This window comes from Juglans microcarpa x Juglans regia, chromosome 2D, assembly GCF_004785595.1.
Source record: "Juglans microcarpa x Juglans regia isolate MS1-56 chromosome 2D, Jm3101_v1.0, whole genome shotgun sequence".
Taxonomy (NCBI): domain Eukaryota; kingdom Viridiplantae; phylum Streptophyta; class Magnoliopsida; order Fagales; family Juglandaceae; genus Juglans; species Juglans microcarpa x Juglans regia.
In genome coordinates, this window is record NC_054596.1 from 7,448,668 (window position 1) to 7,462,999 (window position 14,332).

The window sequence follows — 14,332 nt, forward strand, 5'->3', positions numbered from 1 at the left end:
AAGAGAACAAGAAACTAAAACGGCATAGGGATGATCCCCTGTCCAGAACAAACTCTTAAGAATAATTTTGTAAATCTCTTGATAAATTTTGAAATTAGATTATCGCTCAAAATTAATATTTTCTCATAAAACATCAAATTGCATTTTTCACATTTGTATGACATATTTGATGATTAAACTTTTGAATTTTAAAACTTTGAAAAATGATTGATTGTCATCTTTCACATTTGCATATTTTGTTTGAAACTTTTTAAAAATGAATGATGTTGTCTTTAACAATTTCAAGAATGAGAAAATTTGATTTGAATATTTTGAAAAGTGAATGATATTGTCTTTGACAATTGCGAAAAGTAAAACTTTAATTTACATATTTTGAAAAGTGAATGATGTTGTATTTGACAATTGCAAAAAGTAAAAGTTTGATCTGAATATTTTGAAAAGTGAATGATGTTGTCTTTGACAATTTGATTGAGCTGCATTATTACATATTTTATATATTTAGAATTACTATATTTTTAATTGTTTTATTATTTTATTATTAGTTTTAGATAAAGAAAAATGATTAAGAGGCATAAATTCAAGTTGTGATTTAAATTGATTAATAGCATAATTTATGCTTGACTTTAATACTTGTAATTTAATAATGTTATTCACATGCACAACACTTCTTCATTTTTTTGTCTAATTTTATTTTTGTTTCTTTAATTATTTATTTATTTTCTTTGTCTAGTTTTATTTTTGTTTTTATTTTTTTTTTTTACTTTTTTTTTTTTTTTGTTTAGTCAAGTTTTATTTGTTTTGTTTTGTTTAGTCTACTTATTTATTTATTTTTGTTTTTATTTTTTTGTCTAGCCTCCTTGCACCATCACCGCGCTGCCCCAACCGTGCGCCACCAATTTTTTTTCCCTTGCACAACCATGCACGAACTCCTCCTCTGCACGGCCTGCAGCCCCGGCAGCACCACCTCTCCATTTCTGCAACACAGCCCAGCCGTGCCCAACGACCGTCTACCACTCTCATTGCCCAGCTAACATCCGCTGCCGCTGCCAGTTAGAAGCAGCCTCCTCCTGCGCAGCACAACAGTCAACCCAGCAACCATGGGCGTTTCTTCGCGTACGCCGCCAACACGGCACCGCCATCTGCCTGCAGCTCCACCACAGTTAAGCCGCTGCACCACCGTGGGACAGTCCCACTACTGCTACAGCCTAGCCCACTTGAAAACCGGCAACCACTCTGATTTTTTTCCCATTTAACCGCTGCCTCCACGACAAGCCACCTCAACGTACAGCACCTCCACAGCGCCGCCCTACCACCCCGTGCCCAGCTTCTGGAACGCTCCAACGGGATTACTCTGTTTTTACCACACCGAAACAGGGGAATTTTTCTCCCCACAGAAAGCTACAGTTTCTACTCAGAGGGTAATTGCTAGTGATATTAAGGAATGCGTTTGCCGTGCCCCAGATACTATGTATGATGCTTATTCTAACATTTCAATGACGCCATATGAGCTTCCCGACGGCCAGACAATTGAAATTGGAGCTGACAGATTCAAGATTCCTGATGTTCTATTTAATCCATCACTGGTTCAGACAATTCCTGGTATGGAGAATTATGCTGAGACTGCTCATTCTGTTCGAGGTTTGCCACAAATGGTCATAGAGAGCATTAATAAGTGTGACGTCGACATTCGAAGAGTACTGCTTGCTGGTGGCACGGCATCAATGCAATAGTTGAAGCAACTATTTTATTCTTCCTTTTAAAAAAGAAGAAAGAAGCACATGGCCCATTATGAAGCATGGCTTGTCACTTTCGGAAATGGTAAAAGCCAGAGACACGGACGTAAACAAAGAAAACAAAAAAATAAAACAATGCGGAAAGGCCGAAACTTGCGGAAGACAAGAAATAAAAAAAAAAAGAAAAGCTTTCAGCACTGATGGAAGACGCACGCGGACAGAAAGATAGCTTGAAAGAGAGATGCGGTTAACAAGAAAAAAAAAAAAATGCTGCGAGACCCATGCGGAAGCAACTTACGCATACGGAAAAAGAAAAATAGGAAAAGCTGAACTCACCATGCGTGACATTCTTTTTGTTCAACGGAGAAGCAACTCATGCACATGGGCGCCGCACGGATAGAAGAAGCTTTCGGTGCAATAATTTTCTGAGGGACGTGGCAGCACAGTGTTATTTGAAGCCTATATAAGGCTTTGAAACGGACGAGAGATGTGGTTAGATTAGGTTAGAATTTAGGAGTAGTCAGTAGAGAATAATGGGTAGTGATATTATCTATAATCTATTTACTACTTATAGTATTTTTATTTTTTTATCATTTTATTTTAAGTATTTTTTAACATTTTTAATCATTAAAAAAATTAAAACAATATATAAACTTATTACTAGTCACTTCTTTAATCATTAAATAAAATAAAAAAGTAAATAAAATTAAATAAATAAATAATAAAAAAATAATAATCCTATCATTTTTTGAAAATAAAACGATTAGATATAAAGAGTAGAGTAGAGTAGAGTAGAGGAAAATATTTTAATGTGTTTTTATTTTGCAGTTTTTTTTTAAAATAAAGCTTAGGTGAAGAGAGAGAGCGCGGTAACGCAGCTTTGAGCCTAATGGACCAACTGTAGTTACCGAACTTTCCTCCTTCACCTGTAGCCTCCATTTTCTGCTTTATTTATATTTTATTTCACCTTGAATTATTGCAATATTTAAGGGTTTATTTAAATTAATATCATTTATTTTTACTGCACTTTAAATTACTGCCCATTTAAATTACTATCATTTATTTTTCTCGTATTTTTAATTCCAGCATTTAAATTACTGTTATTTACTTTTCTCGCACTTTTAATTCCTGTAATTTAAATTAATGTCATTTATTTTTTGTGCACCTTTAATTCCTGCAATTTAAATTAATGTCATTTATTTTTCTTACTCTTTTAAATTTCAGTTTATTAATTCCAGCAATTTTAATTTACTGTTTTGCATTTTAATTTCTTACTTTTCATCGCTGCACTCAAATCTAACAAACATGAATCTGGCTCACGACCAGTAAATTTTCATTTTCATTGCACCATTCCATTCATTGTATATATAATCACTTTTCTTTTTTTTTCTCATCGTAAATATTTTTACTATTTTACACGAGTTTGATTTTTAAGCATTTTTTCTGAGGAGACGATCTATAAATTTATTCCTAATTATTACGTGACACTCTCATGCACTTGGATAGCTTTTGTGCTGCTCATTTTTGAGTGAGTCACAATTTCAAGAAAGTAAAACTTTGATTTGAAATTTTGAAAAATGAATCATGTTGTCTTTGACATATAAATCATTTTAAATTTGAAAATAAAGTCTCATATACATATAAATAGCTCATTTAAGATTTTCAAATTCAGAACACATTATTGCAAGTTTTACAACATTCATTCAAAACTTTCAATCTTTCTTCTCTAAGCATTGAACCTTAATCCTTATTCATTTTGAGAGATATATAGTTTTGCGCTATATTATTCTTATTCCACTCATTGATGAGTGTTTTCTGATAACCTACCAACTATCAGCTCTTGTATCAGTAAAATTGTGTGCATAACCCTTGTGTGTGTAGAAGGTGTTCTACACAGGGAATAGACGTTAAATCACCACGTGTAAGGTGATTGAAAGTGTAGAGGATGTTCTACATGGATTCTTTGTAACGGTATTGCTCAAATGTATAATAGGTTTCTATCTCCACCTCAAAGAGATTGGATAGTAAATTTGAAAATTCTCAAGTGGTAGCTTGAGGCCAAAACGTAAGTGGTGGAGCTGAACCTCATTAAATTATTGAGTTTGCTTCCTCTTATCCTTACTCTTTATTTTTACTACTGCATCGTATTTTATTCATATTTTATATTGTATATTTGGTTTAGAATTGCGAATTTTTTTAAATACAATTCAATTCACCCTCTCTTGTGTTAGTCATCTGGACAATACCAGGCATCAAAAAGTGGATCACTCGGATTCTTGGGTTTGGGTATCACAGCGTTGATAAAACCAAGTTTATTTTTGACTCATAATGCTCGGCACATGGCTCTGGACTAGACTATGTAGTTGTCTGTGATGAGTAAGTCTAGTACCAGAGGAATGGAGGGATTATCACTATGGTCGAGTCGAAATGGGTTGATGACATTCATTGTTGAAGTCAAGAAAAATGGATGAAGAGGAAGAATTATCAGGATTCGAGTTTGTATTCGCCATCTCTATTGAAATGTCTCAGATGCAACCTTACTCTGATGCCATGTAATAAAATGAAATGCTAGGGGATCATTGAAGTAAGCAAGTTTTGGGAGAATTTTCAGGAAAATTCATTCAACTGAATCAAAAAATACAAAGGGAAGCACTCTGTATATGTAGTGCGCCTACGTAACAAACTAAGAGAAAACAAAGGAATATACATTTGTCAAATAATAAAACAATCATGCCTATACAATTCAGTGCAAAGCAACATAACAGACTCTCGCAGTGCAAAAGATAGTCTCCTCTCTGGTTGAGCCTAGGCGATTCCAGAGGTGGTGTTCTGAACTTTCAGTGAGTTAGTAAGGCAGTAACGAGTGATGGAGGATCTTGAAGTATGATGGAAATAACTACGTCTATCGGAGGAGGAGGAGGCGGTGCTTGAAATCCCTTTAGGAGAGGACGAAGATGTTAAAAAGAAAGGTGATCTTAGTCTTATTGGGAAAGTTTGTAGCGAAAAAGGTGTGGGAAATGATCTCATATCGAATGCTATGGCTAGAATATGGAGGATCAGCAAGAGGGCTACCTTTCAAGAGGTGGATAAGAACGTCTTTGTGGTGTCATTTGCAACGCATGCTGATAAACAACGTATACTAGATGGGCGTCCATGGCTTTTTGACAATGTGTTATTTCCCTTACGTCCATATGACGGCATGTTACTCCCTGGGCAGATCAGGTTTGAAAGTGAGATCTTTTGGGTGCAGTTCCATGACCTACCACCGGGTCACATGACAAGGGAGTGTGGTGAACAGATCGGGGCCTATGTGGGCAAGGTGCTAGAGGTGGTTGTGGTGGATGACGGAATAGGGTGGGGAAGATTGTTACGTGTTGAGATTGAAATACCTCTATATAAACATGTTGCTCGTGGAAGATTTATTAACCATAAGGGAGGTAAATTATGGATTTCATTTCAATATGAAAAATTACCAAAGATATGTTTTAGGTGTGGGTGGATTGCACATGATCTTACGGGGTGTTCTTTGGTTGCTGCTGGGTGGCATGATACGTATGAAAGTGAGGCCATGCAGTTCGGTGCATGGCTTCGTGCAGTTTGTGCATATGGAGGATTACGGCGTAGAGCATCCCCTTTATCTTCTGATACTAGTTTTGTTGGGAAGGAGGGTGAGTCTCAGAAGAAGGATGCTGCAATGGAAGGGTTGGTCGGCAGCTCTGAACATGGCGGGTAGCGTAAGGGTGTGGAGGAGGTGCAGGAGGTACAAGCTGACGTGGGAGGTGGTTGCGGCAAGCCCACGAAAGTAGGAGATATTTCCGGGGTCAGGGGTGATCCAAACCAGTCTTTTAAAATTGGGGATAAGAGTAATCCAGTGGAGGGGTTTGAAAAAAGGGATAAGGTGGCTCAGTCATGCAGGGGGAAAGGCAACTGCTTTGAGCATATTTCGGTGAATACGGATAGGGAGGATTTTCAAATTGATCCTTATATACTTACAGAGAGAACAAAAGCAATTAAAGACAAAACTATACTATTAGCACAGTTGCAAGTTAATGAGACACAAAACTCTATGGCTGCCCAGAAACAACTGTTAAAGGATATTGATGTTTTGCTGGATCAAGAGGACATCAAATGGAAGCAAAGAGCTAAGAGACATTGGCTGGAAAAGGGTGACATGAATACAAAATTTTACCATGCTTGTGTCAATCAGAGAAGGAAGAAAAATTGCATTAAAAGAATAATGAATGGTGATGGTGTGGTGCTAACAGACCTAGAAGAAATTATGCACGGTTTCAGGCAGTATTTCTCACAGGTATTTCTCTCTACTTATCCCTCTAGAGAATGTATAAATCAGTGTTTAGATGGAGTAAACTCAAGAATTTCTGAAGCTATGAGAAGTGATCTAGAAAGGGACTTCACCAGCGAGGAAGTATTAGTTACTTTGAAACAAATGTCCCCTTTTAAAGCTCCTGGACCAGATGGTTTTAGTGCTGGGTTTTTCTTAGATCATTGGGGGATAGTTGGTATGGAGGTTACTCAAGCTGTTTTGGATTTCTTGAAAAATGGGGAAATGCCTACAGGTTTAAATCACACGATTATTGCTTTGGTTCCTAAGATAAACTCTCATTCTTCTATGAATGAATTTAGACCTATTAGCTTGTGCAATGTATTGTATAAGCTAATATATAAAGTTTTGGCAAATCGAATGAAAACGGTGCTGGCTAGGATAGTTTCTTGGAACCAAAGTGCTTTTATTCCTGGAAGGCTTATCACAGACAATGTTATGGTGGCATACAAACTTTTACACACTATGCAGGCAAGACATAAAGGCAAAGTGGGCAGCATGACTATTAAACTTGATATGTCCAAAGCTTATGACAGGGTGGAGTGTGATTTTTTGGAGTCCATCATGTTGAGATTGGGCTTTGGTGAAAAATGGACCAAACTGATCATGCTTTGTGTAAAAACAGTGACATATTCTGTTAAAGTAAATGGTATTTTAGGCCAGCCTATTGTTCCTTCAAGAGGGCTACGACAAGGTGATCCATTGTCACCTTATTTGTTTCTTCTTTGTGCTGAAGGACTTAGTTCCCTTTTCCAACAAGCTGAGAGAAGTGGAATTATTTGTGGTGTAGCTACTTCAAGAGGTGGGATGTCTATTAACCACTTGTTATTTGCAGACAATTGTGTCATCTTTTGTAAGGCAAAGCAAGAAGAATGGTGTTCTGTTGAGCAGATTTTATGATTGTATGAATGTGCTTCTAGTCAGACAATGAATAGGCAAAAGACTTCTATTATTTTCAGTCCCAACACAAATTTGGAAGAAAAATAGCTGATTGTTGATTCCACTAATAGAGTGTTGTGTGGGAACTACAATAGGTACTTAGGTCTGCCTACTATGGTAGGAAGATCAAAGTACAACACTTTTAGACACTTAAAAGAGAAAGTTTGGAAGAGATTGAGTAGTTGGAAATCTGAGATGTTATCCACGGCAGGGAAGGAAATTCTTATTAAAAGTGTGTTGCAAGCAATTCCTGCATACACCATGAGTGTTTTTAGACTTCCATCTGGTTTGTTAAAAGAGATTGAAGCTATGTTTTCTCGTTTTTGGTGGAACCATAAGAGAGGGACCAATAGCATTCATTGGAGGAGTTGGGAAAGGCTAGGGAAGTGAAGAACAAAAGTGGACTTGGTTTCAGGAATTTGAACAGTTTCAACAAAGCATTATTGGCTAAACAAGTATGGAGATTAATTCAATACCCAAACTCCTTGGTGTCACAGATTTTTAAAAGTAAATATTTTAAAAACTGTGATGTGTTGGAGTCTAAACCAGGTTATTCTCCTTCTCATGTGTGGAGAAGCATTAGGTCCTCCATTAGCTTGGTAAAGGCAAGTGTAGTATGGAGAGTTGGGAATGGGCATACCATTAAAGTTTGGCATGACAGATGGATCCCACAAGCTATCTCCTACAAAGTTCAATCACACATTAATCAGTTAAATGATGACTCTATAGTTGCTGAGCTTATAGATGAGGCTACCTGCAGGTGGAAGACTAATCTAGTGGGACCAGTGTTTAACTCAGAGGAGGCACAACTTATTTGCGTTCGACTTATTGAACAGGGTTTTATGGTCGGTCCGCGACCCCTGGATGCTCTTAGTATAAGGAATATCAGTGACAGACTGATTTGGGCTAGGAACACAAAAGGGATTTTCACAGTTAAAAGTGCCTACTTGGACTATGTTTTGACAAAGCAGTCTAAAGGGGAGTCATCAAATGCAGAGGCTACTAATGTGGTTTGGAGGAAGATGTGGAAGCTGCAGGTTCCAGGAAAAATCAAACAGTTTCTTTGGAAGGCTTTAAATGACATACTACCTACAAGACAGATGTTGAGGAAGAAACATATAGTTGATGAGGATTGGTGTCCAATGTGTAAGAGGGTTGAGGAGTCTGTTATCCATGTTCTTTGGAACTGCCCTGCATCTATGGATGTATGGGGAGACAATGATAGCCCTCTAAGGAAATGGAACTCAAACTTTTCTGATTTTAAGCTGTTGTGGGAAGAACTTTACAGTAGAGTTGAGGTGATAATCTTGGATCAGGTTGCTGCAATATTTTATAAGTTATGGACTAGAAGGAACTGCTTTGTTTTTGAAAATTCATTTAAGGCTCCATCTGCTCTACTCAGATCTGCACTATCTAACATAGAGATATTTCATGACTTGTATCGAAGCTCAATACCCATTGCTGATAGGCTGCCTCAACAAGTTTCTATCATTAGATGGAATCCCCCAACTGAGCCTATTTGTAACTAAATTTTGATGCTGCTTATGATGCTTAAGACAGTCTGATGGGCATTCGTATAATGGTAAGAAACTTCAGAGGGGAAGCTGAGATAGTGGTGTCTGCTCCAAGGTCCTATGTTTGTTCTGCATTCACAACAGAGTGCTATGCCCTTATGAGGGGTACTCAACTGTGCCAAGAAATGAATATGCATCAGGTGCTTTTCGAGGGTGATGCTAAGCAAGTTGTTGATGGGGTTAAGGGATGCAATTCAGATCAATCTTGGAAGGATCAATTGATTGATGATATACAAGTCCTAATGTCTGCTCAAGCAGGGTGGGATATATGCTTTGTAAGAAGAGATGGAAATAAGGCTACACATATGGCGACAAAACTAGGCTTACACTTAGAAAGTGAGTCTGTGTGGATCGAGGATGGTCCTCAAGAGGTTATGTCTGTTATTCAATTTGATAAGTCATGTATTCTTTGATTCTATAAATGAAATATGGATCATTCAAAAAAAAAAAAAATTCAGTGCAACTAAACATACAGAAATGCCTATAACAGGCTCGCACATCATCCTTCTCCACATTTTATCTCAACTCCTTTGCAAACACGTGAGCTTACTCCATGAATGTCATCAGCACCATTGATCATGCTAGCAGGGGCAGTTTGCAGATGATGATCATGCTCCAATACTACTATATCTAAACTTTTAACTACCACTGTCTTTGTTTGTTTTTCCCATTTAGTGTTCAAAATTATTTTAAATGTGATTAAAATTCTCTAAAATCAGACGTTGAGGAAATTGAAGATGGTTGTGATGTAAAACTCATATATATATGAAAAATGCTATTTGTAACCGGCTAGAGAAACCGTTGGGAAACCGCATCCCACGTGGCAAAATGAAACGGCACCATTTCACTCCATTTGTCAAAACACCTTGTCTCGTCATCTTCGTCGTCTTCATCTTCCAGTTCATATTACCTCCTTTATCCTTCTTCACCCTATTCTTCTTCGCAGTAACACCACCCAAGTTTCCAAAGAAAAGGTGGAAAAGCATGGAAAGCCCACCATACCGTGAATGTTGGGCATTGGGAAGCTTAACTGCACAGATGCGCCATGGGCAAGCCTCTGCAGCACACTTTGCAAAGTAGCGAATCAGGTCGCTTTTTACAATACGCAGCTCAAAACCAAAGACATCACCTTACAAATCTATATTCTGAAAACCTACAAAAATCAACTGATCCTGGGAAATGGTTCAGAAATTCATGGGATTTCATGGTACAACATGGTGCAATCTTCTCGACAACATAATCCAAACTGGTGTGATCAGATTGGCCCCTTTTCAGTGAACCTTGGATTTTCATAAAATTGTTGGAAAGGATGAATCGAACCCATCGATGACTTTCTCTATAAAAATACCAAAGACATCACCAATCCAAAAAAAAAATGAGGCATTTATTTCATAGATCTAGATCGGATGCATCCTGGAAAGCAAATTTGTAGCTGTCCAAATTTCTTCTACCCACGATGACTCGCACAGCTGTCCAAACTTTGTTAGTCATTTTGATCTAGAAGCATCACTCTCTATTTTTTGATCTGGCAGATCTAAGACCGAAGATGAACAAGCAATCTCTACTTTTTCTCCTACCCACGAAGACAACCATAGATCTGAGTTGTAGAAGACGATACCTCTGCTCTGTTTTTTCTCTTCTTTGATCTATTATTTTCTTTCGTTCATTTTCTTCTTCTTCATGTTTTTTAATATATCCTCTGACGTGTCATTAGCCGATTACACCGCGGTTCCCCATCGCGGTTGTACGTAGAAGAACTGTATATATACATATATATATATATATATATATATGTCTTCCTTGTAAAATTAATGTTTTGAATTGCGATGTAAACAATGTATTATGTACTATGTAGTATGCAGTGTATTTTATGTGTGTTGGTGATCTATTACTATTTTTTTATTTTTTTTATAAAAATTTGAATGGGCAATAAAAAGTTTTAAAAATGCCTATAAAAATACTATTCTATAAAAAATAATAAGCATAAAAGTCTATAAAAACATCCTTCTAAAAAGTGTTAAAAAGATAAAAGGAAAACAAACAAAAAAAACCATAAAAGAAGATCAGAAACATGTAAACGGAAACGTTGAAAAGTAGCTAGCGGTAAATCTCGGAATTAAACAACCGGAGAGTTTGGATGTTTGTCGTGTACGTGTCTCTTGAGTTTTTAAATACGGTTAGATTTACGTGATTGCTATTTGAAAATTTCTGCATCACATATTCTTTATGTATAATTTTTTTTTTTATAAAATTCAGATTTTAGAATTTATATTAAAAATTTAATTATGTCATGTGTGATATAAAACACTATAACAAATTTGTCCATTTTTCACAAGTTCTTTTTGCAAGACATGAGCTGGTGGAAAATACGTACCTGATGTTACAAACCGTGTCCGTGGAAAAAGAATCAACTTTTCGTCACAAATCACATTCGAAGACTCAAAAGTTGTCAGTAAAACTAACCTTTGCGGCGACTTCGTGTCGCCGCATATAAGTATGCCGTATAAGTCACTTAAATCACAGCGTCAGTGACAATATACTAGATTTTTGCGGTGACTTCTTGTCGCCACAAATAAGTCACGAGAATGAACTGTTTCTTTTATTTATGACTTTGTTTAGCTTTTGGTTTAATTTTCTTTCCATGATTTATTCCCATCTTAGATTAAAAATCAGAACGATTAATTTCCCAAACCCTAGTTCCCTACCTCTAGGGGTGTTAGCCGGTCGGTCCGGACCAGAGAAACCAACCAGGACCAGTTCGGTCCTGATTCAAGAAATAGAGGACCAAAGTTGGTCCGGTCCGGTCCCGGTTTAGGGGTTTTCCACCCCGGACCGGACCGAATTAAAAAAAATTATTTTATATATATTATTTATATAATAATAATTGTATAATTTATTATGTAATTTTCATCTAACCTATCATCATTAAAAATATAAAATTTTAAATATGTTATTAACAAATTAACATTCTATCAATTAACTAATGTATAATATCAATTAACTAATTATGTAGTAATATAAGTTAATAATGTAATTTTCATCTAATTTATTATCATTGATCATATAAAATATTTTTTTATTAAGTTAGTTACATAATCTATTAATAATTCACTTAATTTTAATTTAGTATTTTAAATAACTTTTACTATTATTTATTTTTAAGAATAAAAGAATAAAAAAAATAATTTGGCTGGATCGACCAGATTGGACCGATAGCTACTGGTCCGGTCCCTAGGCATATTCGGTCTGGTCTAGTCCGGGAAAAATGATAGATCGAAAATTTTGGTCCATCACCCCCCGCATCGGACCGGACTGAATTGCACCCCTAGGTAGCCGTCTCCCACCTGTGACTCTCCAGCGTACTCCTAGCCAGCCCGCCCACCGCCTTTAACAACACCACCTCCACCAGCACGTCGTCTTTGGCTAGCCACCCCTTCCTATCCCTCGGCTTCACCCTCACCCACAAAGCTCTCTCGGTATCTCCCTCTCCTCCACCCGATTTCTCCCCCTTCCTCTCTTCTCTCACGTCGACCACCTCTCTCTGTCACTCCGTCGTCGATGCACAACCTAAGACCTCCACTGCCACGTCTCTCTCTTCCCTCCTCTCGATCCCTCTCTTTCCCCATATCTCACTCCCTCGATTTCTCTCATTCTCTCTATTTGTAGTCACCAACGACACCGTGTGCTGCCTCTAGCCGCCAGCGTAGCAACCCATGACACCACAACCGCCATACACAACCCACAAACATTGAAGCAGTGAGTCATCAGCCACAACAACCCAAATCAAAACCCACCATCATAACTCAGCCCCACCTCCGGTAGCACCTCCCTCACGCCCAGTCCACCACGAGCCACTGTGGTTTTTGTGAGCCAACAAAACCTTCCTTTCGACCCCCCTCACCGTGCCTCAACCAAGACAACAGCACCTCAAGCCACCATGAGCGTCCATGCTCAACCACCCAATTTAATATGTTTTAGCACAGCCTCAAGCAGCAAGCAACAACTCTAGCCCATTAATTTTGGGTATAATCTCTATTCCCTTTATCTTTCCTAGATTACTATGTTTATGTGATTGGATGCGTAGATTGTGTGTGGAAGCTTGAAGGACCATTATATGGTTGTATAGTGGCTGGACAGATTTTGTACATTGAATGTATTGTGTGAATGAAGCTTATAAAGTTAGTGATTGTGTTTGAGTTGTTTTATAATTGATATGGACAGAATCATATATATTGAATATGTTGATTATGATGAATTAAGAAGAAGTTATGTGTTGGGTTGGTATTGAATGAGAGTTGTAGGTGAAGTATAAAGATTTTGGAGTATGGGATTTGTATATATGTTCTATGTGGAGTTTATGTGGACTAGGGATTTAGTAGTTGTGAAGTGATGAGGATTGATGGGTAGTTTGTGATGTGATTTTATTAGTTGAGTTGAGTGATAGTAATATATGGGTTGAGGATGAGTAGGTGGAATATTCTCTATTGTGAAACCAATATGGGAATGCCTATGTAAAAGGTTAGTTAGCGGCACCTTCAAGGTAATTTTTCATGTGTTTACTCCAAATTGATACATGAGTTCCTTTTAGAAGTGAGTTATAGCACAACTTAGATCTACATTGTGACTCATGCTTAGGATGCTTTCTTTTGGTGAATTTTGAATTTTTGAGGGATTTTGTGTGAAGTAACACCCCTTGATAGACTGGATTAAAATCCATTGGTACTTTTGCCGGACAGTGTGGTATGTGTTGTGGTTGCTCTATGTGGTCATGATTGGCAAGGGATTCTATGTTATATAAGCTTGGATTTTGGATATATATATATATATATATATAGTGAATATCATATATATACTATGTTAAAGATCTTGGATCTAGAATGACAATTTATTGGGGTGATTATCTTCTCCTTAGTTTAAACTATTATTTTGTAGTATTTTCTAAACTGAATACAAATTCTGGAGATTAAACATATTATGTTTTTTATTTTATGCAGGTTCCAGGACAACATTCTTCATCTACTGAAAAGGCCAATAGTTCCAGCAAACGGATAGGGGCTACAACTGGAAGGAACTCATAGGTAAGAAGCAGTAAATTTCATGCGTGATGTAAACTTGGTAACTCTCTGTTTGAATTTATGAGGTTAATATTTCTTAGTAACTTTGTCCACGATGCATGATAAGTTGCATGCCTCCTTAGCAATAATATTCCTTCATATATATATATATATATATATATATATATATATATATATATGACTCTGTGGACTGGACACAAATGGGAACATATTGTAATATTGTAGCTATTAGAATGAAAGGAATGATATTCGATCTTTTAATTTTTAGTCATCCAATTAATTCGTATTGTTACCCTTTATTTTTCTTAGTTTGGATATGGTATGGGATAGATGGGGGCACTGGTCGGTCACCATTGAAACTGATTTTTGTGGGTATTAGAGTTGGAGCATCGAATTTTTAATTTGGTAGGGTGCCCATAAAGCTGCCTCTTGTAATATACGTATACATCTATAGATATATATCGGCTTAATAGCCAATATTCTTCATATGCAGCTGATTTAAGGGAAGAATTACTTCCAAGTGAAGCACTGGTACTCTAGTACCATCCCCACGTGATGTCCTTATATTTTAATTAGAATGATCACTCTTGGTCTCCTCACACGAAAATCATGTTTTCAGACCACTTAAATTTTTAGTCGTGTTTTAATTAACAATGATAATTAAGCTTT

The 14,332-nt window shown here is 36.9% G+C and overlaps 1 protein-coding gene across 1 annotated transcript; it reads left to right on the plus strand.

The window, feature by feature from the left end:
* The first annotated feature begins 8,593 nt into the window (after positions 1-8,593).
* LOC121249200 lies at positions 8,594-9,001 on the plus strand. The gene has a single exon (XM_041147923.1). The coding sequence runs from the start codon at positions 8,594-8,596 to the stop codon at positions 8,999-9,001; it is 408 nt and encodes a 135-aa protein (XP_041003857.1).
* The last annotated feature ends 5,331 nt before the right edge of the window (positions 9,002-14,332 follow it).